At 46.4% G+C, this 27,915-nt stretch overlaps 1 protein-coding gene across 2 annotated transcripts; it reads left to right on the forward strand.

The window, feature by feature from the left end:
* jade3 (jade family PHD finger 3) lies at positions 1-27,530 on the forward strand. 2 transcript variants are annotated; one of them, XM_088598646.1, is made up of 12 exons: positions 1-225; positions 9,769-9,837; positions 11,251-11,310; positions 14,568-14,650; positions 15,200-15,357; positions 15,891-16,081; positions 17,372-17,583; positions 18,511-18,678; positions 20,195-20,311; positions 21,412-21,870; positions 22,409-22,526; positions 23,272-27,530. In XM_088598646.1, the coding sequence occupies exons 3-12, from the start codon at positions 11,262-11,264 to the stop codon at positions 24,204-24,206; spliced, it is 2,490 nt and encodes an 829-aa protein (XP_088454772.1). In that variant the 5' UTR covers positions 1-225; positions 9,769-9,837; positions 11,251-11,261; the 3' UTR covers positions 24,207-27,530. The 2 variants fall into 2 exon arrangements, with proteins under 2 accessions (XP_088454772.1, XP_088454781.1); XM_088598655.1 differs by lacking the exon at positions 1-225 and adding an exon at positions 278-900.
* The last annotated feature ends 385 nt before the right edge of the window (positions 27,531-27,915 follow it).

Below are 27,915 nucleotides of genomic sequence, written 5' to 3' on the forward strand. Positions count from 1 at the left end.
GTCTAAGACCCAGCGGTAGTGCTGATAGTACAATAGAGCTGTTGTGCTGCTGAGTGGAAGGGAGATTGCAGGGCTGGGAATGGAGAGAGTGGAATGAAAGGGGGGAAAAAAAGGAGAGAAAACAGCGCGATTGAGCCCTGGGTCGGGTCAGTGTTGAGGGAGAAGGCAGTACGACGGGGGGAAGACGGACCCCAAGCCCCCATCGCTCACGCCGGGAGGGAAAAGGTAAGCACCGCGCTGCAGGAACAATGCTGCCCGTGTCTTCTCAGTGCGGTGTGTGCCAAGGCTGACTGGCCCCGCTGAGCTTTCTGCACGCAGGGGCCTGCTTTCCCCTCAGTCGGCATGGCCTTTCGCTCTTGTCCTTCGGGAAAAGTGGAGTGCGGCGCCCAGCAGGCGAGCGATAGGACGGCGCCGGGTGAGCCCGGCGGATGTCCCGCTTTGGATCCGAGGGGGCTGCGAGGTCGGTAGACGGTGATGTTGTGGAGTGTGCTTGAGGAAGTGCCGATTTCTCTGGTGCGGCGGTGGTGGCGCCCTTGTTTGCTTTTCGCTCGGTTGTGTGTTGTACTCCCGAGCATGCAGCGAGACTGGCGTTTGGCGCCAAGGCCACTCGATTGCCGGGGAGGAAACGAAGCGTTTTGTAAATGGGTGGGCCAGGACACCGACTCCTTCTTTCATTTCCTTTTTTTTTTTGTTGCTTAGGGTTTGCTGTTACGTGTTCCGAACTGGCAGGCGGTCACTTTAAACCCGCCACCGCACTTGGGTTACACAAGCCGAGCGAAATTTAGCCTCTATATATAATGAGCGGGGATGGTAACTCGTTGTGGGGACAGAAATAGGTTGTGCAGCAGCGGAGCGCAAATGGTCACCAACTCAAAACGAGTTCCTTCCGACACACTTGTGGTATGTTTTGGCTAGATTCCTCACTAAACCACTAAAAGTTTTTTTTTGTGTCATTAACCCTTTGTCAGAGACATGGTTATCACGATTCGCCTTGACCAGCATCCCTGTGTCGCCTGCGAACTGGTTTCTCTAATTTGGTGTGCGAAGCTCTTGGTCTGTTGTGATTCTCTGAACGTGTCCGGGCAAGTTTTGGATGGTATATATATATATTTTTTCCCCTCCATAGGTCATCTACGGAGAAGCAAAAAGTCGTGCTGTAACTTGTAATGACAGTTGATGTCAATCAAGCTGCATTGCTAGTAGGCCACATGTTTTCTGAGAGGTGTGAATTGAAGCACTATCGAGGCATGGTGTTTAATTCTCGGATCAGTTTCCGGCCCTCTTGCAGCATTGTCGTTAGCGTTCTGGGCTCATGATTTGACATTTATGGGGCGCAGATCTCTGGTGGGGTTGTGCTGTCGAGTCCTTGAGCCAGGAAGGATTGCTCGAGTAAAAGGGTCAGGTTTCAGCCAGAGTTGTACAACTTTCATCCGTTTGTTTTGGAAAGCAAAATAACTTTGGCTTCCTGTGCGCTGCCTACAAACCTTCATGTAAGCCAACAGTTATGATATTGACTTACATTCCCACGTGGGATTTAATTAATTAGGCTGATGCTTTTATCTAGAGAGATTTACATTTGTACCTGTTTTCACAGCTGTGCTTTTTTCCTGAAGCACTCTTGAGTGAGGTAGTCTGCACAGGGGTACAGCACCAGTTCCTAGTTTTGAACCCATAGGAGACGGAGACAGACAGGATTTCATTTAGTTCAGGTGCAACATTCACAAACACAGTCTTGGGGGCCTTTACCTTTTGTCATAAATCTCTTTTACATAATTTGTTTTCTTTAGATATGTATGCATTGATATAGAAAATATGATGAAATATAATTGATAAGTATAAAACATGATATTGAAAAAGAAAAGGGGGAGACACTAGGTTTCAGTTATGGGACAAGTTTAAATCAAAGCTGAGCTGACACACACACACACCTTGCAGATCAACAATATATGACAGTAGCTTTCTGTCAAAATATTCTTGTTTACCCAATTACATTCCACCATCCAGTGTTGGACTTCTAATTACTGACTGTTGGGAGAATTGACATTTAGATTTAACCAGGCTTGAGTCCTTTCAACGATAATTACAGCAAATGTCCTGCACTGGCACAGCGCTGCAATAAGGGACCGGTTCTTCAAGGTGGCTGGTGTAACTGGGCTGCTGCTGTTAAAAAAGCACCACTAGAAAAATGTGACGAAGTGTACTAAATTGAGACAGCGTGGCCAATTTCTATTTAGGTAACGAGTCTTAATATGTCACAGTTTCATCTTAAGCGTCTTAGTACACATCCGTCCTTCGGATGAGACGTAAAACCGAGGTCCTGACTCTCTGTGGTCATTAAAAATCCCAGGGCGCTTCTCGAAAAGAGTAGGGGTGTAACCCCGGTGTCCTGGCCAAATTTCCAATTGGCCCTTACCAATCATGGCCTCCTAATAATCCCCTTCTATGAATTGGCTACATTACTCTGCTCTCCTCCCCACTGATAGCTGATGTGTGGTGAGCGTTCTGGCGCACTATGGCTGCCGTCGCATCATCCAGGTGGATGCTGCACATTGGTGGTGGTGGAGGGGAGTCCCCATTACCTGTAAAGCGCTTTGAGTGGAGTGTCCAGAAAAGCGCTATATAAGTGTAAGCAATTATTATTATTATTATTATTATTATTATTAAGTGTTGAGGTTTACTGTGTTATATGTACTTTTTTGAAGTTTCTGGATACAGCTCACAGATATAACCGTTTAACGCCCCCTTTTTAGTGAAAATATCAATGATTTGCTTTTTGGTGATCAGTTTGTTTTTTCCTTCTCGGAATATGTTGCAACCTGGACTCAAGAAATCTCTGGGCCTCCTCTGAGCGGTTCGGCTGAGCGCGAGTTGGGTTCGGTGGTTCAGGCATTGTCATGTCGTGAGCCAGCAGTGGGCGGGATCCTCCGGTCAGTGGCGCGCTGTTGGTGCCAAAGGTGGGCGGGCCAGAGGAACCTGCATGGACTTCCTCTTTTCCCGTGTGCGGTGGCATGGTTTGTAGCCGTCAGCCAAAACTTGGAACACCTTACGATACACAACGATTCCCCAAAATTCTGGTGGGTCTAACGCAGAAATACTTAACAATTCTCCATTTAGAAAAACCCTCAAGGAATCGGGGCTTGTTATTCACAATAACGTGGTCGTTTTAATTTTTTTTTCTTGGCTCGCGTGTCCACTGCGACATGGTGGTAAACAAAACTATCATGTTATGTCCAGGGTTGCGACTTCATAAATATTGTGGGCAAAAAAAGAAGGATTCTTACACGGAGCGTCTTCCTAGTTTTAAAGTAGTGGCTCTCTAAAGTCGCTCTTGCCTTGAGAATTGAGCTGGGTAGTTACTGATTCCTCTCAAATCTGCATGTTGTTTTTATCTCTCTCTTAGGAGGCCTACTGTGTGCTCACAGTAGGAGTGTGTCTTATTTTTCCTGGTTAGTCAGCCATGTGACTAGAAGTGCAGGATCATATTCCAGTCCACTGTCAATGAGAACCATTCTCTTATTTAGGCTAGTGTTACAAGTTATACTTGCTTTTCGTTTTTTTGTGTTGTTTTTTTTTTCTTTCCAGTAAAAGGGTAGTCTCTTTCTTAACTGAGACCCAGTTGTGTAGTTTCTGCCCTGCTCTCTAAGCAACACCCTCTGAGGCACAGCACCACTATTTAAGAACCCTGCAAATTGCTGTGCTGTTCAGTAGTTGACACCTTGCTCTTGACAAGTAGGAAATGTTATATTTTCCTCATTGCCTAATCAGTATCGTGATAATTCACAGACCATCAAACAGTTGCACTTCAACATGTAGGAGATCCGTTTTTTTAAGGTTGGATTTGGGATGGTTTAACTCCTACAGAGACCTATCCACAAGGTTTTATCAATTAAATTCTGCACGTTCCAACCTTAAATGTGTTTTGTTACTGATGGCAGAACCAGCTTTACTGGCCCAGATTATCAATGAGGAACGATTAACAGGGAGACCTCTGTGGCATCTAGCCAAGGTCTTGCTATTCTATGGGTTATTCCCTGTGATTTTTGTTTCAATGGTACTTTGCAACTGTTTGATGATGCCTCCTGTTTTGTTGAAACCACACCTATCATAAAAACAGCTGTCTCTGGAGCAGAGCATCGGTGGAGCTAAAGGTTGGAACGTGCAGAATTTAATTGATAAAACCTTGTGGACAGGTCTCTGTAGGAGTTAAACCACCCCAAATCCAACCTTAAAAAAAACGGATCTCCTACATGTTGAAGTGGAAAACAAAATGGGATTCCCTAAATGAGCACCAGCAGAGGTGACAAAAGATCAAAAGATTCCCTTCATCCTTGTGCTCCTAGGATCTGCTGATTATTTAGGAATGTATATATTGTCTTTGTCTCATGGGGGTCTGTTAGGTTTCTTACAGGGGGCTTCACAGTAAAAAGGCTTCAGTGTTTGAGGCTAGTTTGCAGAAGGTGGAACTCAAATATACTTTTCATTTGCCTTTCCCCAGTTTTAAGTACTTCAGCCTGTGTTGAAGATAAAGTGATTTGTTTGGAGATGAAAAAGGGCCTGTGTTAGCAGACCTCCATTGGTAACTGCATACAGCTGCAGCAAACAACTCCCATCAAAGAAGAAAGACTTGCTTGTTTTGGTATCATGTGCGGTCTCTGCCATTTGAACAAACCAGAGCAGCCTTACAGGCAAGGTGAGGGAGAGCACACCACTACGTCTGTGACTAAAGCTGTAGACAGACAAAGGAAGGTGTGCTTTATTTTTTTTTCTCTTGCCATTGAAGACTTGCAATAGCTGTTCTCAGAACCTCTTGTCTTTGCCTGTGGATTCTGCCTGCATCTCAACTTGTGAAATATCTGATCAGTACATGTGCTCTGGATTTCTTAACCCTATGAGCATCATGGCTGCGTGGTTATGCTGTCAGTAAATTGAATCTCAAACTAGACCCTGAGTGCTTTTGACCTCTGGGCTATCCGTCTGCGGCTGTTTTCCATTTGCGCTGTTTCTGTCCATTTGATTGGTAACTACTGGTTGCTCTGCTGCTTTTAAGTCTTGTCGGGTCTCGTTACCGGCCTGGATTTCTTAGCTTGTGTTATCAGGTCCTTGCTTGGCTTCTGCATATTTGGTGAACGTGGTGCAATCCCAAGTGTTTTCATTTCCTGCAGTCGGGGTGCAGTTTTAATGGGCCTTGAGCCGCGCAAGGTTTCTAATAAAGCCCATCCTGAGGCCAATCTGCCTCCTTCATCTTGTGAAGACAAGCGTCTGCCCTGAGACATGGAGCAGGCAGAGAGGAGCACAAACAAAAGCCTGCAGGTTCAGGATGAGGCCATGTGAACATATCTTTAAGGTCCTTTATTGTTATTGACAGTACTGTACTGCGTAGTCAGCAGTTTCCCTGTCTAGTTTCTTTGTCTTTCTCTTCCTGTCATCCGTGTTGCAGGTCATCAGGAGCCTTCATGAAAGGCAGATACGGGCCTCTTTTGTTTGAGAACAGCTGGGAAAGGGCAGCTTCTCTCGCCCTGCTCAGACTGGTCCCGTGACAGATATTCGGTTATTTGAACAGACGTGGGTTTTTTTTGGGGTAGTGTAACTGAAGGCAGCGCTTTTCACCAGAAAAGTGAGTGACTTGTTATTGTGCTTCAAGGATATTGTTCTCCACCTTTTTCCAGAGTGATTTGTAGGAGGAAAAGTAGGCTGTGACAGGACAGATGCCCCCCCCCGCCTCGGTGTTAAACTTTTGACTGCTGTCCAAAGAGACGTCAAGCCTTTGTAGCTTTTGCAAATCAAGGAAAAGCAAGTTCAAGTAGGTAACTGCATCAGCATATGTAGGCTGTGAAGGAACAAGTAGAGGTTTATTCCAGGCTGAAAGCAAAAGAAAAGAGACACATTTCGGCTGACAGTTCACACACCTGAAGAAGGCTACACGGCCGAAACATTGTGTCTCTTTTCTTATCCTGTCTGTGCCTGCTGCTTGCTGGGATAGGCTCTGGCCCTCCCGCGTCCCCATGTTGAGTAAATCAGAAAACAGATTGGGTTGCTTTATCAGCTGCTGACTTTCCTCTCTTTCTCACACCTGAAGAAGGCTCCACAAACGTTGTGTTTCTTTTATTCTCTTTTCAGCATGGAATAAACCTTTACCTGTTCCTTTGCTGTCTGCTTGTGCTGCCCTCTTTGGAATACAATTGTTTTCAGAAGTGAGTGAAATGCAGTGTAGCTATTTGCAGTTGCGAAGTATCAGGTCATGAGAAAACCGATTTTGTTTTTATTCATTTTTTCTTGTACCTGGTAAGCAAGAGTGCGTATGATTGTGCACCATGAGAGCTCTGCTAGCAGGTCGTGGTGACAGGGTAGGCAATAGCTTATCAGAGCCCAGCCAGGAATGCCGAATCTGGCCAGCACAGAGGCCTGAACTGTAACATGCAGGGGTGTTTCCTTTACTCCTCGATAACAAGAGACCGAGTGTAAAACTGCTCTTTCCCCACGGCTTGACCAAGTATCTGCTTAACTGTCCGAACCCAGCCTAGAACAGGTTTAAATCACACTGATTAAATCACACTTTCAGACAATGGCAGGAAAACCCACTGCATTAAACATACTGCAGAACAGCATGCCCTGTGTTTAATTTTTAACACGGAGACATATGGGTCAGGACCTATTACCTCAATTCAGTATTCTCAAAGACTTGTCAGTGAAGGAGCAGTACTTGAGTGTCCTCACTGCTTACTCAGAGAAGCTCTGTGTAAATACTAAATGGTTTTGGAATTTGTGAATTCTCTGATTTTTACATTTCACAGGCCTTTTTTCAGACACCGTTTGCACATAGTTTTAATTGTGAGCCAGAGGGCTACTTTCCTTTTTTGTGTTTTCTAACGTCTCAAATGCAAGATGTCCACAAAGCCACTTCCTGTGTGTGTGTTGGGTCACGTGGTGCCTGTAGGAGATCTGCATCTGGCTGCTCCTGACCACATCTGGGGCTCTCTTGCAGAGATGTGGTGACTGGCAGTGCGTGTATACACTTGCCCAGGGGCTGTGTGGTGGCAGAAATGCTCTTGTTTCTCAACCTGTTGCTCAAGTGGGATCACAATTCACCCCCACACCGCCTGCTGAGATGGGCGTCTCGGGAGGGGGTCGGCTTGTTTTGGCAGATCCCTGGCCAGCATGAACCCCACCGGTGACCTTGCGGTGTGCCTCTATCCCCACGCCCTCATTGTGACGCCTCTTCGGAGGGTGAGGTAATGCTGTCCGAGCCCTACTGTGTTGCAAGAGCAGCCCTGTCGGAAAAACTCCTCGTGTCACCTACCCCGTGAGTCCTGCTGACTCATTTCCTGTGATGCACAAGCTGTTGACCTTCTTCCAATCAGTTCTGCCTGTGCTGGTGTCAAGCCCATAAGCCCAGGTCAGCCAGTCTGTCAAATCCCCAGTTCCGAGTGGCCTCATGAGGATGAGGCTGACCGCTCTTGTGTCTGTGCAAAACTGCCATTTTTCCTTTATCCCCTTTGAGCAGTGAGCAGTGGGCCTTTGCACACCATTTGATTTCTGACCATTGTGCATCCTGACGGGTCTGAAGCAGAATCGCAAGTACATCTCATCTAGAGCACCGTAGTACTCCAAGCGCTCTAGTTTCTGCGCATTGTGCTCTGGTGACTTTCGCTGTTTGAGATAACCCGGTGGCTGTTAGATGTTTTCCAACAGATTTCTCTCAGCAGGTGAAGTTGGCTGGTTGGCATATCCAGGTTTTCTTTTTCTCTGCACGTAACTGTCTCTGTGATACCGTATATACTGTAGGTCAGTACGGCTCAAAGGTCTGGACTTGTAACTGGAAGGTTGTGGGTTCGAATCCCAGATGGGACACTGCTGTTGTATCTCTGAACAAGGTACTTCACTGGAATTGCCCCAGTCTAGTAGCAAGCTTTATAAATGGGTGCCAGTGTAAGTTACGTTGGATAAAATCTCAAGACAGATATAAATGTATAACATTATAATAATACTGCACTGTCATCGGTATTTCTGGCCCAAACTATAGTCCAATGCTCAGTGCAACATTTTGTTTCACGTTTTTATTTTTAGTACTCCTGCTTAAGACGTCTGTTCTGTTACTTTTTTTTGTTTTTTTGGGGAGGGGGAATCCCCCAAAAAAGCCCATTTCAATGAGAAAGAATCTGATTTGAGTAAAAAAACAATTTATTTTAAATCTCCACTCCTGGTTCTTTTGCTCCTAGCTGGAGGAGCAGCCTGTGGGAACTGGACTGTGTGCCTTAGTGTCGCTGTTGTCTCGTGCCTGGGGATACAGCCAATTGGAACGTCCTCTCTATAGTCCCTCATTGAAATTCACAGCAGGAGTGGGCAGTAATCAGAGCCGCTAATTGAGCAGACTTTTAACATTTGGAGTTTGGAGATCCCCCATCACAAGACCTCAGTGACACAAATTAGCTACTCGCTTCTTGGACTGTGAATTTTGTTTTACAGTGGTGTGTTAACAGGCTATTTTTCATTAGCATTTTTGTGCAGCTTTGCACTGAAAAAGGACCCACTTTTCATTCAAAGCTGAACTCTTTTGTGCCTGAACAGGGGTTCAGACTTTTAAGCACTGTTAAATTAGCAGTTGTTGTTTCTTAATGCTGTTTGATGTGATGGATAGCTAGCTGTCGGTTTGGGGGAAATGAGACTTTAAAAATGAATGTGTCACATTATGGAAGGATTTGATTGCTTCTAAAAGATGGCAGCAGGTCATTGTTTCTTTGGGACATGGTAGTTGATTAGCTCTTTGTCCTTATGAGTGCCAGACAGGCCGCTGAGTTTTTGAGTTTGTGCGGGAGGTACAGTAAATGGGAGCACAGCAGATGACTCATCACGTCAGCCCCTCTGGCCTCTCTGATTTTACATCTCCACTCCGGTATCAGTCTTGGCTCTGTCCCTCTGTCCCGGCGTCTCTTCTTCAAGTCCGGCTGGACGTCTTACTTTCAGGCTCCATGCTCTCTTCAAGAAGAGCCGTTTAGCTCCTGCCATCTCGGACGTCTTTCTGGAAAGTGGGGCTGCCTTCCTCAGGGGTTAGAAACAAGTAAAGGTTTATTCCACGCTGAAAAGAGAAGAAAGGAAACGCCACTTTTCGGCTCTGGAGCCTTCTTCGGGTGTGGTGGTGCCGGAACATTGTTTCCTTTCTTCTCTTTTCAGCATGGAATAAACCTTTACCTGTTCCTTTGCAGCCTACGCATGCTGACGCAGCTGCCTACTTGAACTACTTCCCCAGGAGTTAGTCTTTACCGTGACACCTGCTGTATCGATTCATGGCACAGAGAACACTGCTTTCGCAGCAGCTGATAGAAGACGAGTATTTGCTGGGAAGATCTTGCTGAAATGCAGGCATGCGGATTTATTATCAGTGCTGCTGTTCTTTGCCAAAGGGCTTTTTTTCCCCCTCTCCGAAGATGATAACCTGACATGACAAAACGGAAATTTGTTCGGGTCACAGGTCATTGACCTGGAGAGCCACTCTTTTTTGTTTTCTGCTCCAAAATCTCAATAACATAATTATCTGGTCCATTCAGGCTAAATTTCTCAAAGGAATAAAAAATAAAGGATTTGTAAGAGAACCTTCCACTTAACTGTTACTTGTCAGTGCGTAAATGTTTCATAAAAAACAAAGAAAAGCCAATGAAATGCGAGAAACTGCTGTCCTTCATGTAACACCATTAGCTTTCTGCTTCCGTTGAGCTGATGACCATTTGGTGAAGAGTCCAAGCTTTTGCAATCTCTAATTTTTTCTTCTTTCAGGGATGTGTGGTGGCCATTACCAGCGCAACAGGAGAATACAGTAGTATGCTCTTCAACTTGGGATTTATGGTGAGTATCTTGAACACGGTCTCATTTTATAACAGAACAAGTAATAGGTTTATTCCGTGCTGAAAAAAAGAAGAAAGAAAACACAACGTTTTCAGATGTGAGCTCACACCTGCTCCACGGCCGAAACGTTGTGTTTTCTTTCTTTTTTTCAGCGCGGAATAAACCTATTACTTGTTCCTTTGCAGCCTATGCATGCTGACGCAGCTGCCCACCTGCTTGCAGTCATTTTATAACTACCTCCTCAGGATGAGCTGGGTGTGTGTGGAGGGGTATTTCCTTGCTTGCAGACTCTTATTAACCAGCTCCATCTTGTGCTGTTTAAATTGGTCGCAGCAGCTCAGCTGCAACAATTCTGGGGTTGACAGTCTTGTGCAACTGTCTTTTTGTTTATGAGGGATTATATGGAGAAAAACCTGGCTCTCTAGCACGTCTCCTGTGATATGGTGGGCTGCACGATTCCAGCTGGGTCTTCCACTCTGAGCGAGTATGTTCCATGATGACTATTTTACCTCTGACTGATGTGGGGAAAACCGAACCTTCATTCGTCTAAGAGCCTGGGTTCCACAAAGAAATTGTGAAAATGCAAAACTGCCATTATAGGATTCCAGACAAAAGGAGGCTTTTCAAGCCAAAATCCTCACTTGGCAGAAACATCAGCGTATGAGGTGCAAGTTTAAAATACAAAATTTATAGTAATAATTTCTTACACATATATAGTGCTTTTCTGGAGCCTCCACTCAAAGCACTTTACAGTGTAGCCTCATCTGGATGATGCAACGACAGCATTAGTGCTCCAGTACACTCGCCTTTCCCAGCTATCAGTGGGGAGGAGAACAGAGTGATGAAGCCAATTTATAGATGGGGATTGTTAGGAGGCCATGATTGGTAAAGGCCAGGGGGAAAATAGTCCAGGATACCAGAGTAACACTCTTTTCAAGAAACGCCCCGGGATTTTTAATTACCACGGCGAGTCAGGACCTTGGTTTTACGTCGCAGCTGAAGGACGGCGCCTTTTTACAGTATAGTGTCCCCGTCACTATACTTGGCCATTAGGACCCACACAGACCGCAGGGTGAGCGCCCCCTACTGGTCTCACTAACACCACTTCCAGCAGCAACCTTAGCTTTCCCAGGAGGTCTCCCATCCAGGTACTGGCCAGGCTGACAGCGTAATGCAGCTGCTGGCAAACAATAAAAAGACAAGCAGGGGCCACACACCGAGGAGGGGAGTCTGCGCTCTTTGGCGAGGGGCAATGTCTCCTTGAGCAAACATCACAGCCAGATTAAGAAAAGTGAATCATGGGGGGGAGGGAAGAGAACAAAGATACAGCAAGTATGTCTTCATGATGCCTCGAGCCTGTCTCCAGCCTTCTGTGAGAAATGTTGCAGGACGTCAGCTCTCTCCTCTCCGCAGGACGCGTCAGGATGAAAAGCCACAGGCCTTCCAGCAGCAGTGACAGTTCCGACAATGAAAGTAAGTGTTTCTCTCGGACGCTGCCGTGCTGTCGCCCGAGTCCGCGCCGCTCACTTGATTTTTGTCCCGCTTGCTGAGGGCGGAGTCGAAACATGCGTTCTTACAATCTGTAAATCGCCAAATATTTATTGGTGACTTTCCTGTAGTAGCCGGCATTCCTAATTCACAGAGAGTCGTTGTTGCCCCTGATTTCTGTAATTCCCAATGGAAGCCGTGGGCTTCTCACAATGAGGAAGATAAATCCAAGCAGAGGGTTTTTGTGTTCGTCTTAAACTGAGAGAAGAGGCAAGTTCCTTGAGGTTCAATTGCTACCTTCTGCTTATTCCACATGCTCATTTTGGTTTATGTTGTACTATCTACTGCATCCAATTAAAGAGGAATTTTAAGTGCTGTTTATCCAAAATATGGTTTTTGCCCTCTGTTGCCAGTAAGTAGTAGTTGAAAAATAATGCAATAACACACTTTGTTTTCATGCTGAGTTTTATTTTGCTTTTGCCCCTAAACATTGCTCATGGCATATATGTCGAGGAGCTTATAGGATTTATTTCTTACCAGGATGTTGCACTCTTCCTTTCTGTGGTTTGTAGAGCAACGGTTAATAACATGCTGGGCTTAAAAATGAGCAGCTGGCCCACCGAGCAGGATTGAAATGCATGTATTTTTATGGTGTAAGTTTCTTTCTGCCAAATAGTACGTAGCATTCTCTTTTTGAGATGTGTGCCAGCAGAAATGGGGATTATTTTTTTGTTGTTACTGTCAAAGTAAGTTGTGAACCCATTTTGTACTGGCAGACGCATTCTGCCTTTAAGAGGAGAGGACACGCGGTTCAGCTAGTGAAGGCATTTGCCTCAGGGTGCAGATGAGCTGTACGAACCAGACATCCCTGGTTCACGCCTGGGTCACGTAACTAGCTGACTGACTGGAATTTCCCAAGCAAGGGGATAGTTAGACTGGGATTAGTGGCGCAGGGACCTCTTTGGTTTGCAGCAAACAACGCTTGTGAGTTGCCAGGGGGGGCGGGGCCATTCCTCCAATCGGCGCGATCTCTCCTGTCAAGCGTTGTGGAGCTAACATTTCAATGGCGAGTGGCTATGCAGATGGAACATGTCTGCGTGTCTCATTCTCTCCAGTGTGGGTGTTGGAGTTACTGCCAGCAGGCCAAGTCTTAAAAATAATTGGCCAATCCACACCGATGGGGTATATATATAGCAAACAAGGGGCGGATGGACGGTGCAGGTCCATTCATGCGTGTCCTTCGTCTCTATTGGCAGTGCTACCCCCTGCAGTTCAGATGACTGAAATGCTTAGGTCAGTCTCATGGCCTATTAAACAGTGACCAAAAAAGATGTTCGTTTCTGTCAGCTGAACAGATTTCGAAATGTACCCAAGATCGCACGTGGAACCGAAATAAAAGTTACCACAGGTGCGCTTTGCTTTAGAACATCTAAATTGTGTGTACAGTACATGTACATTATGTACAGTGGATTTAATATGCTTTGGGATCGACGGATATTAACTTGGAATAGATGGATTTCAGCAATGAAATCTACACTTTGTGCAGTTCATCAGTACACTCCAAGATTCTCAATTGTTAAGGGTTAGTTTCCCCTCCTGTGATTGAACGCATCACCCCAGCCACATGTACGAACATTTCTTAACCAGAGCGCTAAACTTTTATGGGTTTACAGATGGGGAAAGACAGATATCACAACGCCCAGTCCTCGGGATCAGTTTTATGCTGCAGTGTACACGTTTAGAGGCCCAGGCAGCAGTTAAGATTTAGGTTTTCTTGAAGCCTGTTTAAAGTTAAAAGCTCTAAAAGTGTAGTGAACAAACGCTGGATTAGGCTAAACAAAACCCTTTGGCGTTTACTTTATTTTATATCTTTAATCTGCACTGCGTATTTAAGAATGAAATTTAGATTTGAAGTTCCAGTTGTCAGGAAAGTCCCTCTGTTAAAACATGTCATTCTCCTTTTTTGTATAAGAGGACTAAGAGGTTAAGAGAGCAAGTGCGTCGCTGATGTTGGAGACTGATGGGAGAAAAGATGTCTATACCTGTTTCTGCCAGTCTGTCCACTTGTCTCTCTGTGTTTTTCAAACTCCTGTGCGAGATCTTGGCAACGGTTGCTTGTAAACCGTTCCCTAAGTAGGACAACTCAGCAGTATGAATGGAATCCTTTTTTTTGCCTTTAAAGATTTTGAATTAGTGCACTTTAATTTATGAGAGAGAGAGCACTCTGTGCTTTGTCATATTCACTCTGCAGTTGATAGAGCCTTTTAGTCGCAGTGACACACAAATAAGGCACACTATTCAGGTTTTTGTTAATTAAAAATAATTTTATTTTTTTTTATCGTTTAAATCTTCATTTTAAGTGAATTCCTTTTTGAACATAGTGTTTATTCATCAGAATGATTACAGACACAATTAGTTCATGGATCTGATCGTTTCACAGAACAGTGAAAGAATTACTGGATTTTTGCATTATCTGAAGTTAGCTGAATATAGGTCTACTCCTTCATCCTATATGATTGAATTTCTTTCTTTGTGTGAAAAAAAGTAAGAAGTGGTCATATTTTGTAGGAGTGCTTTCTTTGTTCGGTAACAAGTTTTCATTGTTATACAGCAATATTTATAGACACTGGACCATAGAAGAATGCCCCTGTGTTGAATATTCTGGAGTCATTCGGTTGTCAAATAATTGAGTTGTGTACATATTGTTTTATTTAGTTCAGAAAATGATAGTTTTTTATATATATATTTTTAAGGAGATGAATAATTACTCAAGTACAGTTAAAAAAATGATTTTTATATGATGTGGAACTCGCATTAAAAGAAAGAGCATTTCTTTTCATTCATGCATTTCAAACATTGCAGAGTGTGAATGTGGCAGAGATTCAGCAGTAGATAAATAGTACTTTTGTAGTGCGTCACAATTCACAGTGTTGTCTGGAAGGGTGAACTCTGCCCAGTGTCCACCTCAGTTCTGCACTCTGGTGTCTTTTGACTTTTGACTTTGCAGCACAGCAGCTCAGATTCGGAGCTCAGACCTCTTTTACTGGTAAGACTTTCAAGTCTTGACTGGCCATTAGGGGCTAAGAAGATACAACTTCGTGGGCAGGTTTTATTGCCTAGATTTATGAAATGGCATTTCTGTAGGTTTTCAAGGCCATTATTGCTGCTGTTTTAATACAGTAGCATTTCCTGAACTGACGACTGTCCGTTTCAGTAGTAACGTAATCCTCTTTAATCCCCAGGCCCATCAACCTCCTTCTGCTCTTCCAACAAATATGGGGGGAAACCTGGTACCCCCATTGCAGAGCCAAAGAAACCAGCTGAGGTAAGAGCCGGCATTGCTGTACAGCTAGCAAACGCGTGTCTTTGGCCTGTGTTTTCAATGGAGTGCTGCAGGGAACCTGGAGCAGTACTGGTTCAAATACTGGATTGGCCCACAGGCTGTGCTCTCCAAGTAGGGTGTGAAAGGAAGGCAAAGGAATGGAAGAGATTAAAACGCAGATAATAACTAATTATTCTTTTTTGGAAATGAAAATTTTAGTTAGGGGTTGCGTATTATATAAGAAAGCATTACTGACAAGGCCGGGACATGCAGCTCATCTGAGATTTTCCTGCTCTGGAAAACTTATTCGATTACCGCGCCCAGATCTGGTCTGTAAGACCTCAGTAAAAGTTCAGCTGGTAACTCCCTGGATTTTCTCGTTTGTCTTCGCCTGTGATGCACAGCTTTTCTAAATCCTGGCAATGTTTCCTAGCCAGGTGGCAAACCTGCATGTGTGGTAGGTAGGGGCTTTACCTTGTAAGCACTAGACCCTGAAGAGGTGGCTGCGGTCTGGGCCCCACAGTGTGCTGAGGAGTGTCGCTGTCCCCATAGGTATTCCGAAAAGACCTGATCAGTGCCATGAAGCTGCCCGACTCGCACCACATCAAGCCCGAGGATTACTACCAGCTGGCCGACACCTGGAAGCAGGAGTGGGAGAAGGGGGTGCAGGTGCCTGCCAGCCCAGACACCATCCCCACGCCATCCGTCAGGCAGGTCCCCCGCGCCGACAGGCCAACACCCAAACCTCTCGGCCCCCCGACTCGGTCCCGGGGCTTTGACGCCTGCTCCAGCGATAACACTGAAAGACACATAACTGTACCGCTCCCACGTGTAGAGTTCAGAACCATACCAAAGGCATTGTGGGCATTTCCCTTTATTTGTGCCCAATACATCACTGTTCTTCTACAGTGATTTCCGTGGATGAGGAGTCATAGTGTTTTTCTTAAGCAACAACTAGCAGTTCTTACACAAGGCCAAGTTAAATCGCCGCATATTGCTAAAAAGAAAACCTTTCCCCCTCATTGAAGTGTTTACCCTACAGTAAGACCGCATCCAGAACTGCAATCCTCCCCGAATAACAGGCCGTTTTTGTTAAGAGATGTGTGTTTTTTTGTATCCGTGTAACCTCTCATGATACCACAGCGGTAAAGAAGGGGCGGTGTTGGCGGTTTCTTGGCGCGGTCCAGGGGCTCCCCCCGCGGAGGTGGGCGCGCCGTTAATCCGCGCCGTTCTCTGCCTGCAGGATCATCGCGGAGAAGCCCAAGGAGACCCTGTATGCCCGCCCGCGGAAGTACGTGCAGTGCTCCAGCCAGGAGCCCGCCGAGCCTGGCTACACCAGCATCCTGGAGCTGGCCGAGTGCATGTGCCGCTACGACCTGGATGACATGGACCTGTTCTGGCTGCAGGAGCTGAACGCTGAGCTGGAGGATATGGGTATGACGGGGAGCTGTGCTGAGACGCTTTCCCCTTTCTCTCTTTGTCTTTTAAGACCCTGCGGCAACATTTCTTAATAGCCATGCTTTTAGCATAGACTATAAATTACATGTGAGCTGATAGCCTTTTTTTGGCTCTTTTTATGTTCTAGTGCTGTGGAAATTTGTCTTTGGCTTCTCCCATGGAAGTGGAAAACACACAAGCAAAACATAAGTCACATAAAATCACAACAGTATGTCATAATATAATATATAATAATAGCTAGTGTGGGGACTACCTTTACCTACATTCATTGAATAGTGTTATTGCAGAGAGGACAAAGGACTTCTTTGAAATGTTTTTATTTGAATTTGGTGCCCTATACCATCTTCCAATTCCCAACCTCATCTGCACACCATAACTGCAGGTAGTCCACAGATAACTCCTATGATTTAGTCAAGTTATTCCAGTGTAAAATATGAAGAATTATTTCTATAGATTCATGTGTGCTACTGCAAGTGAATTCAACATGGCATCATACTAGAGAGAAAGCAGAGATAGATCATTTGTATGGAGATATTTGGTAGTTCTTCCCCTGTGAAATGGCTTTTCTGATGTACAGGAAGAGGGTGCCTCCATTGTTTAGGTTCATGTTTTAACCTATACCCAGCACACAGCTGCGTTTGCTTTTCAGTTCTAGTTCCTCATCGCTTGTCAGTTTAACAGGGGAAACTTTCAGAGCCATCACCCACTGCGCAGACAGAGCAGTAGCTTGCCACATTGGAGCTATTTAAGCACATTCTATGGACTTATTTTCAGACGAAACTTGCTGTCACCCATGGTTTATTTTAGAAACCCGCCATCTCCTGCCGAGACTAAAGGAAGGAAGTAGTGGGGCCATCCTTCACAATGAAATCAATTATTATCCCTTAATATTTTACGACAGAGTCCAACACAACAATACAACAAAAGCAGGTGTACAGTACCGCAGTGTTTCAGGAGATAAGAGAGTTACTTCACAGTGAGAGTGAGATGGCGGAGGGGATGAAAGATTTCCCGAGTCTGTCACTGTTACGCCTGGGGACACGCAGGCGTCTCTCCGCTGGGAGTAGTGTAAATTCTCAGTGGAGGGGGTGAGACACACACTCCCCAACGCTCTGTGTAAAGGAGAATACGGTGTGTTGTGCTGAAAACGAGCTGTGGCTGGGGACGAGGCCTGGATTCCGCCAGTGGGGGCCGCTGTTTGCTAGCCCTTCGGGATACCCCCCAAGAAACGCTCAGCGGTCAGGCTTGAACGTGTCCGTCCTGCAGGGGAGGGCTCGCTGGACGAGCTGACCATGGAGCGGGCCATGGAGGCCCTGGAGCGGCAGTGCCACGACAACATGAACCACGCCATCGAGACGGAGGAGGGGCTGGGCATCGAGTACGACGAGGACGTCATCTGCGACGTGTGCCGCTCCCCCTACAGCGAGGAGGGCAACGACATGGTCTTCTGCGACAAGTGCAACATCTGCGTCCACCAGGCGAGTCGCCCCGGGGGGGAGAGGGGGGTGGGCTTCCCCGGCTCCTGTCCCCCTCCGCCCACCGCTGGGATGTATAAATGAGAAGCACGTACAGGCGTGCATCCGAAGGGCAGTTCCAGTCTCGTGCTAGACTTCTATTTGTGAAGGACATGTAGAATAATCTGGGGCTGATGGGAGGCAAACGACCCAGTTAGATATCGGGGCTAAGCGTGCTCATGTCGGCTTCACCAGCCTCTTTGAAACACCTAGTCACAGGTGTCAACTGAATGCAAAAGATGTTAAATGTACATCTCTGAATTATGTGTATGGAAATTAGTGCTCATTAGACACGGATCTGCAGTTAAACTGCCATTTAAGTCATTTTGGTGTTCTGCCTTGTTTCAGGTCCCCTTAAGGCAGAGTGGCTGTTTTTTCTTTTAACGTCTGATTTTGAGGGGTCCACTGAAACCTGAACATTTGCTAAATGCAAGTATTTAAAAAAACAAATTTGCCTTCCCGCATCGAGAGCCTGTGCCTGTTTCTGCTCGGTCTTATAGCGCCATCTAGTGGGCAGATGCAGCACACAGGCGTTTGGGTTTTGTGATGCTCCTGTAAGGATTATCAAAAGTACCGTCAAAAGCTGTTCCGTGCTAATACTGCCTGCTGCTACTGATACAGTTTGCCAGTTGAGTCATGTCCAGTTTAACAGATGCCCAGCCAGCTGTTTTCTGAAGCCAGTGTTTTTTTTTCTTTTTAACCCGAGATTTCCGCTATGATTATTGAGGTCCTGTGAGCTCTGCAGAAAACCTTTCAAACGTCCTTGAGGGTTTGTGAGTGAAGAATGGCGGGGCGGTTGTTATTGCACGTGCAGGCCAGTGTGAGGCGCTGTCCCACCCCCACCCCCCCCTCTCTAACCCCCCCCTCCCCGCTGTCGTTACCCCCCCGCAGGCCTGCTATGGCATCCTGAAGGTGCCGGAGGGCAGCTGGCTGTGCAGGACCTGCGCCCTGGGGATCCACCCGCAGTGTCTGCTGTGTCCCAAGAGCGGCGGCGCCATGAAGGCCACGCGGGCCGGGACCAAGTGGGCCCACGTCAGCTGCGCCCTGTGGATCCCCGAGGTGAGGCCCGGCTTGACTCCGGCGTCCGCCGCCGGGCTCTGGGCCCGAAAGAGGGCAGCTCGGCGTGGCGCTGGTTTCATAGAACTAGATTTGACCAAGAAGAGAACTCTCCAGCAAGAGTAAGAACAGAAAGAAAGACAGAGAGGAAGCTTGGAAGAAGCTGCCCAGCCATGTTGTCGAAGCAGATACCCTGATTTCCTTAAAGAAACAGCTGAAAGAGGATCTTGGATCAATTATCTATTAGTTATAAAACAGGCTGGGTGCTCCTGTTTTTTTTTTAAGCTTTTTATGTAGCGATGAGAAGATTTACAGACGGAACGAATAGCTAAAAATAAACGTTTGCCTTCATCTTTCTTTTTTGTTACATGATCTTTATACATACATATAAAAATAAACTATTTTACAGTATGCCAGCAGATATGGGGGGGTTATACAAGAAACTACAATTGTTTTTATGCAAAACGCAACAAATAATAATAATAATAATAATAATTGCTTACACTTATATAGCGCTTTTCTGGACACTCCACTCAAAGCGCTTTACAGGTAATGGGGACTCCCCTCCACCACCACCAATGTGCAGCATCCACCTGGATGATGCGACGGCAGCCATAGTGCGCCAGAACGCTCACCACACATCAGCTATCAGTGGGGAGGAGAGCAGAGTAATGTAGCCAATTCATAGAGGGGGATTATTAGGAGGCCATGATTAGTAAGGGCCAATTGGAAATTTGGCCAGGACACCGGGGTTACACCCCTACTCTTTTCGAGAAGCGCCCTGGGATTTTTAATGACCACAGAGAGTCAGGACCTCGGTTTTACGTCTCATCCGAAGGACGGCGCCTGTTTACAGTATAGTGTCCCCGTCACTATACTGGGGCATTAGGACCCACATGGACCGCAGGGTGAGCGCCCCCCGCTGGCCCCACTAACACCTCTTCCAGCAGCAACCTTAGTTTTTCCCAGGAGGTCTCCCATCCAGGTACTGACCAGGCTCACACCTGCTTAGCTTCAGTGGGTTGCCAGTTGTGAGTTGCAGGGTGATATGGCTGCTGGCCAAATGACAAAATAGTCCACAGAAATATTCCTGTATACTCTCTCGTAAACTGAAATCGGGTCTCATTGGGGAGATAAAATGAATCTATGTTTCCCAGTATTTGTTAAACCTCTCTGCCTGTCACCTGAGATAAAACGTTATCTTTTCCATGATATAGATTTTATTCACAATATTAACCCATTGTTCGTGTGTGCTCCTCAGTTTTTTTAGAATATAAGAGCGGTTATAAGCAAGGAGTGTCCATTCAACTCTGACCTGTTTCTTAAAGGAAACCAGGGAGTCGGCTTTAGCAAAATGGCTGAGTAAGCTTGTTGAAACAGGAAGAGATTGTCGTTCCTTTCGTAGAAACGGCGCAAAAAAAAGACGCGAAGCTGGGGTTTTCCTTGGGGAAGACGGGCGTTTCGTGTTTTTTTTTTCAGCGTGTAATACGGCAGCTCCCTGCTCGTGTGCTCGTTTCAGGTGAGCATCGCGTGTCCAGAGAGGATGGAGCCCATCACCAAGGTGTCCCACATCCCGCCGAGCCGCTGGGCCCTGGTCTGCAGTCTCTGTAAACTGAAAACTGGCGCTTGTATCCAGGTGCGACACCGGCCGGGGGGGGGGGACTCTGTAAAGCCTGGGAAAGTCCCAGTCACTAGATGAAGCAGGGCTCAAGAATACTTTAACAGTTAGTCTCCTGTGAGAGCTCACGTGAGGCCTTGGGTTCTCAAATCTAAGTGCAATAGCAGGACATGTACAATGTGTTAACGGAGAGATGCATCATCGACGGGTCACAACAGCTTTGGTATCTTTGAGTCTGGCATTTGTATATGCAAGGAAATAGAAATGGGCATTAAATATCAATTCCAGTAACTTTTCCTAAGAAACATACATTTATACAGCTGGATAATTGATTTGTATACAGGTAGGTAAGTCACACACATGTAGTATTTGGTGCCAGATTATATTACTTTTTAATTGTAACTAGAGATGGTTTGGAAAAGGTTTTTGTGATCATGGTTGAAGGCAAGAGGGTGAGGGTAACCCCTCTTCAGCAGACCCGGGAAAAGAATCGGAGTCCAGGCTACAGAGGTGAGGCGATCATCAGGCCTTTATTTGAGCTGGAGTTAAGGCACCATGCAGCAGCATGAGAGGAAGAAAAGGCTTTTCTCTCCTTTTCCTTTCTCTGCCTATTTCCCCTGGCAGAGCTCCCTTCGTAGCCAGATAACAGAAGGCACAATTCTCATTCCCACACAAGCCCCCTTCTCCGGCAGCTGGATAGCTTTCCCGTCTCTCCTTTCTGTTCTCAAAAACGTGGTTTGTAGCTGCCTGCAGTCTAGGCATCATGTCAGAATTACAAGGACATTATTTTGTTAACAAAAGAAGCATCGAAACATAAACACCTTTTTACAAATGCGAGGCCATCAGTGAATCGAGGAACCACTGAGTTACACAGAAAGAACAGGCATAAGATTACAAGTTTTTCATTACAAACCTTTTGAGATTATGTTGGGGTTGTTATACATGAAAGTAGGAACAGATGAGTTTTATTATGATTGTGACTATGGAATGAGTTTTGAGAGCTTGTCGCTTGCTCTACAAGAGTGCCCTGCGAATGTGCCTCGGAGGTTGACGGTGAGGCGTGGTGGGGATGGGGGTGGTGCCGTCTGTGCTGAGCCCCGGCTCTTGTCCCCTCGCAGTGCTCCGTGAAGAGCTGCATCGTCGCCTTCCACGTCACCTGCGCCTTCGAACACAGCCTGGAGATGAAGACCATCCTGGACGAGGGCGACGAGGTGAAGTTCAAGTCCTACTGCCTGAAGCACAGCAAGCCCAGTGCCGGAGAGCCCGGCCACAGCCCGGCCCGCCACAAGAGCCCAACGGAGACGGAGAAGGTGGGGCTGCGGGCCCAGAAGCTGCAGGAACTGGAGGAGGAGTTCTACACCCTGGTGCAGCCCGAGGAGCTGGCCCAGGACCTCTGCCTGCCCGCCCGCGTCCTGGACTTCGTCTTCCAGTACTGGAAGCTGAAGCGCAAGACCAACTTCAACAAGGCCCTGCTGCCGCCCAAGGAGGAGGAGGAGAACATGCTGCTGCAGCCCAAGGAGGACAGCATCCACTCCCGCATGAGGATGTTCATGCACCTGCGCCAGGACCTGGAGAGGGTAGGCCGAAAGCTGCCGGAGATCGGCCCCGTCGCCGAGCTCGGTTCCCATCCATCGTCGGAGTAGTGCTCTTCTGTTCTCTGTAGGAAAGTACTAGCAGCCCTGCTCCTCGAGAGCCCCTGTCCAGCACCATTTCATGCACTTCGCTTTAATCATTAATTACCGAAGACCCGAGACGATTTCATCCTGATCGGTTAAATTGGTGACCTCGTTAATCAAGCAGCTTAGACATCGTATGGGATAAAAACGCAGAGACCCGGTGCTCAGAGTTCTCAGAGTTGAACAGATTCGTTGCTTGATTGATTTGTAAGTTGTAAGCATTCTTAACCTTTGAAAGAACGGGCGAGGCAGGGAGATTGAGAAAACTCACTGGATTGGGGTTAGCCAGGACCAGGGCTGGAGACCTCTGGCAGCAGGAAGATGTTTCTGCTTAGTGTGGCGCAGCAATGGCAGAACGTTTAACTTTTCGAACTCGGGAGTTGAGATCGCCATAGAAGTGGAAGTGCTGTTGTTTTCATTCGATTGTGTGTGAACGCAGGTGAGGAATCTGTGCTACATGGTGAGCAGACGAGAGAAACTGAAACTGTCCCAGAGCAAAGCACAAGAGCAGATCTTCAATCTTCAAGTGCAGCTCATCAACCAGGAGCTGTCCGCAGGTAACTGAGTCTGTCACAGTCCGAAGGTTGAGAAATAAGGTGTCTGTGCGCAGATCTGTCTCAGGACTGTTATTGTACTTGAGACCATAGTAAATCTTTGATTGAATGGTTGTCACATCATATAGACACCTCTTCAAGGAATCAAGCTCTTCGTCTGAGGGTTTTGATTTGAGAAGATTGAGTTTTGTTTTCTCTACACAATGTGCATCTACCAAAACACTTAAAATATGAAGCCTAAAATAGCGACTATGCTAGAAATACATTTCTATCCTGAGACTGGTTTAGGCAAATTCATTGGAGTAGGCTAGAGGGAGCCTAAGCATGATCGTGACAAACTGTCCAGGTGTCAGCCCCTCAGCATTCTCCTTCCTTGAAGGTAGGCCTCTGTAATCTGGTCAGGTTGCATTACATCATTTTGGCAGCAAAACCACTGCCATGGTAACAGCCAGTGCTAAGAGTAGGCTTTTTGGCCGAGTCTATAAGAATCATCCTTATCTTATTATCTTAAAACTGATTTTAAAAATTGTAAAGACCCAGGTGTAGACGTTGCAATTTCTGTTCTTCACAATGTGTGGTCTTCAGGTAGCCACTTGTTTTATTGTTTAGCTTGTTACAGTTGCTACAGTTACATTGCTTTTATTTTCCATTTCCCCTTAAAAATAGTTGTGTTTTCTAGTTATCCCTTTGAAATAAAGATGTTGCCGGTAACGGAATGTTCCGGTTTTTCTTTTTGTCTCTCTGGAAGGCCTTCCTCTGTCGTGTCCGCTGGAGAGCGTGCTGTTCAGGCCCCCGCCAAGGATAACGCTGAAGCTCAAGATGCCCAAAATGGCCTTGGGAAACGGCAAAAGTAGCTCCAAGGCAGGGAACGGGCCCCTGTGCCCGGATAACAGCGGGAATCTTTATGATAAGAGTGGCGGTGGAGCCGTCCAGGGGGCGTTGAGAAGCGGGGACAAAAACAAGGCCCAGCAGCACCACCACCACCACCACCATCACCACCACCACCACCACCACCGGCCCCGAAGGGAGGACCACCCCAACGGCCTGCTGGCCGGCTCCGGACACTCGCGGGGGGAGGGGGCCGCGGGCAGCGTCTCTCCGCTCCCCGCCAGGCCCTCGGGCAAACCACTGGCGCTTCACGCTGCGCTTCACGGGCATTCGCCTAACGGGAACAATAAACTGGAGCAGGAGAGGGTCCGGCCCACCAAGTCGAACGGGTTTATGGAGAAGGCCGTGACCCAGCGAGACACCTCCTGCCAGACGCCCCCCGACCACGGATCCCCCGCCCCTTTCTCAGGCAACGAGGGTCGCCCCGGCAACTTCCGGAAGGCCGCCATGGAGCACTTCGGCCGGTCCTTCAAGGAAGCCACCGACAGCCTGGTACGGACGACCGAGGACGCGCGGGGCTCGGACAAGCCCTCCAGGAAAACCTCCACCAAAGAGCGCCCCTGGACCAAGCCGGCCCCCGAGAGGCAGGCCGGTAGCGGACAGCCCTACCAGGAGAACGACGGCTACTGCCCCGACCTGGAGCTCAGCGACTCGGAGCCCGAGGCCGAGGGCAAGCGCAAGCGCCCGCGCCTGCAGGGCGGCGGCTCGGAGGCGGGCAGCCCGGGCCGGGACTGTAGCAGAGGCAGCAGCCGCAGCAAACTGTCTTCGGGCTGCCGGGCCTCGGTGCAGAGGTGATGCCGGAGGGGCCGCGGAGGGCATGCCAGCATCGTAAATCTCCACACACTGCCTACGTTCGCTGCTGCTTCCTTCCCGGAGATCGTCACAAGTGCCAGGCTCCCTCTGCCTACACGTCTCGCGCTGGGGAAAGATGTCTGCCAGGGACATGGGCCAGCGGGCCGTTTGACTTTTGAAGTATGGAGTTGAGCCTTTTTTGCGTTGGTAGTGAACACAGGGATCCGTTCCCCCCCCCCAGTGTAACACATAAGCAAGTCAGTCACTCGCCCTTCTAAACAGACACACTGGTAGACTTGTCCTGGTGTGTCTTCTGTCAGGTGGGTTATGAGCGAGTGGTTCTGCTTTCTGGGGGCTCGCAGCCGGCGGAGTGCGGGCTGAAATGTTCCCTTATTTTGCCTTGCTTATTCACTTTCTTTGTGCACAAGGGGGGCGGCAGTATTTCATTTGTATTTAATAAAAACACCAAAACATTTTTCATCTCCCAGATGGCTTCTTTATCGCGAGGGGAAGAGCTGTCTGCTTCTCCGCCTTTGTAAATATCACAGGGGGAAGAAACCTTTTGTAGCGGCTGTAAATAGTAACTTGCGGCTATTGGGATTGCACCCTCACCTGAAAACCCCCCCTTTTTGGGAAAAAAAAAACCTGGATCCACATGTTCATATGATTGTTTAAAATGCAAACAAGTAAAAGGGGTTTTGCAAAAAAAAAACTACTACTTGACAAAAACATGCCAGAAGTATCTGAAAGCATTCATAAAGCTTGTCATAGATCCCTGTTTTGTCCTTCCCAGTCTAATCCTTATAGCTCTGGCATGCGGTTTTCCTCCTATCAAAGCAAAAGGTGCATTTCTGTGTGAACAATTCCAGTTTTTCCAGTGTCCACAAGTTTGGAAAGAGAATACTTATGTGAAGTATCTCCTAGAGAGAATTGTTTTATGTGCAGTATAGTGCAATGGCTGCATATACAGTACTGCCCACCTTCATCTCTTCATGCGAGAGCTGACGTAACAGATGGGAAACTGAACTGTAAAAAAAAAAGTATTTTTGAAAGGCTGTGATGTTTTTTCTCCATTACTGTAGATATGTTTAAAAGATGGGAGTACGTCTTTATTTTTTTATTTCAAGATTTTTTCTAGGCAGAGGAACCTGTCTAATCAGTTTTCATGGCATTCTTCGACGACAGGAGCTGACAACTCCAGTCCTCGTGATAACCCAGGGGGTTCTCTGTGTGTCTTTAAAATCGCTTACTGCTTCAGACCTGTGGAGGAAGGTTAAACTGGGGCCTTAAACCTTAATTGCTCAAACTGTCCCAGTTTAACCCTTTTCTCAGTTGAAAAGCTGCTGACTTGTACGGTCTGAGAAGCAGGGCTGGAACCACTGTTCTGCAAGAGACATCTCTCTCCTTTCTGACCGCTGTAAACGATTGCTCTCTTACCTTCCAGTGGTCCCCTGCATGAAACTGTTCGCTTTTGTATTCTTCAGCTTTAGCTGCTTGAGACTAAAAGGTCAAAAAAGATTGATACTAAGTAGTGTACTATCCTTGTGAGGTGGCCAGGACAGTGAACCTATGGAGTATGGTTTCCTACTTCAGACGTGCCATGTGTGTGTAGTCCTGCACACTACAGTTTCCAGCACTTGTTGTTATTATTATGTCCAGTAACAAACTTTATGACTGGCACACTCCATCTCCATCAGTGTTGTTCGTCTAAGTGCAGTCTGGCTCAGTCGTACTTTATTTGTCAGTTGTCTCCATTTGTTAAACACTTGTTTCGTCTGTTAAAGTCTCTACAGAAGTAACCGGTTTTAGGTGACAAGAAGGTGGGGTGCTGATTCTTCCGTCTGGGTAGAGCAATGAAGACCAAAGCACAATAAGAAGTATGAACTTTTGTGGGAGATATACATAGTCCCTAGCTTGGATTTGAAGTAGTCCATTAGTTATATTACATGCGCTTAATGTATGCAGGTTTGAGATTAAATGGGGGATTTTGTGGGCGTTGTTTTTAATCAGGGGTTGAAGGGATGTTCTGAACAAACCTTTGTAATTCTGGGTTCTCAAGCATGAAGGAACTGGCATGTCCTCATCCCTTCAAACCATTATTAACTGGGTCACAGGAGTGTCAGATGAATTGCCTCAGGGTTCCTCAGATTCTCTATCTTTTTACAGGTTGTGTGTTTGCCAATGAACGGTGCTGCCTGCCACAGAGACTTGACTAATTACAGATGCCCCTCTACCAGCCAGGGGTTTCCAGCTGTAAAGCAGGCTGGTCTGGTGCTGTTCTGTGTAATTTTCTTCAGGTGATGGGGTCAGGAACTAGGTGAGATGTCATGTCCCAGTAGGCTTGAACACGTTTGTTTCTAGGAATCGGCACTAGATGAACCAAATCACAGGCCAGGTTAGTGATACTACTGAACAAAGCGGATTTTAACTTGTGTGCAGTTGCACAATTCATCGGTTTTGAACTGGCAAAAGCCAACTTGACCATTTATCAGTCTGACGGGAAATGACGGTCATAACTTCTTGTTTTCTGCAGTTTTTGTTGTTTTGCTACCCTCCAGTGGAAAATGAGAAATATGTTTTTTTGGGTTTTGTTATTTCTAGCTCTAAATCTCTGTCTTTGGACAAGCATGTGCAAGGCTTGGATAAAATGTTTGTTCAGGGTCACTACAAACTAAAGGTCCTGTGTAGGCAAATGGCCTCTCAGTTTAAAGATGGCCTCAAATGAACAGGAGTGAAAATCAGCTTCACTGTGAATGCAAGGCTCTCAGTGGTCTTATTTTGTACTGTTCTCTTTTGTACTGTATGGATATCTTTTTTTCCCTTTCAAAAATTCAGGAACTCTCTATTTACTGTTGTAGATTCACTTGAAATTCAGTTTACTCTGCTGGTAAATTGTGAACTCGGAACTGAAGAAACTAACAAAGAAGGATTGTCACAAACAGATTGAGATTTGGTAGTTTTCTGCCAAAGTGGTGTATATTTGCAGTTCTTACTGGTAACATCACCTCAAATGAAGCATACTGGGGTTTTTTAATTTACACTGTGTAAGAAAAGCAATGTTTTTTTTACGTTCATGCAAATGTTGTACGTGTTCCCATTAACATGTTGGGTAAAGCTGGTTGTGAGTTGGACTGTTTCTTGCAGCCGATGGTTAAAGACACTGTAACAGTATAAATGCATTAATTATTATGAAGTGTTTACTTTGTAAGCAAAACCTACAGAACTGTTTTACACTAAACGATCGGACTACAAGGAGGTCAGAATTTTCACAGTTGACCATTTTTTTTTTACAGAAAACTTTTTTCATTAAATTTTGGAAAATGCTAACTCTTACTTTGTGTTAGTTCTTATTTTTAACTGTCACGAAAAATATGAGTGGAGAAAAACATAGCTTCATGGTTCCTGCCCAGACTTGTGCAACCTGTGTTACTTCTGCATTTTTGAACTATAGTTATTACTTTCACTGCTGGTGAAAACTAAATTACTGAAGTGCTACCTACACTAAAAACATAAACCCCACTGGCTTATGTAAAAGCTGAATTGTATCAATTATAGTAATACAAAGCTGGATTAATTGCCTTTCCTCAGTTGCTTCTGTGAGCACTATTGTCCAATGGAATAGGCACTTTGTTCACTACTGTCTTAACATGATGATTTTGGCAAACACCCAGGAAGAGGGCAGTATAGATCAGGGGTCTCCAGCTCGGTTTCT

The sequence above is a fragment of the Lepisosteus platostomus genome, chromosome 2, assembly GCF_059453375.1.
Source record: "Lepisosteus platostomus isolate fLepPlt1 chromosome 2, fLepPlt1.hap1, whole genome shotgun sequence".
NCBI classification, from domain to species: domain Eukaryota; kingdom Metazoa; phylum Chordata; class Actinopteri; order Semionotiformes; family Lepisosteidae; genus Lepisosteus; species Lepisosteus platostomus.

Coding starts and splice junctions, on each gene's coding strand:
- jade3 (XM_088598646.1), top strand. CDS start 11,262: ATGAAAAGCCACAGGCCTTCCAGCAGCAGTGACAGTTCCGACAATGAA. Junction 11,311..14,567: donor TGACAGTTCCGACAATGAAA/GTAAGTGTTTCT, acceptor TTTAATCCCCAG/GCCCATCAACCTCCTTCTGC. Junction 22,527..23,271: donor CAACCAGGAGCTGTCCGCAG/GTAACTGAGTCT, acceptor TCTCTCTGGAAG/GCCTTCCTCTGTCGTGTCCG.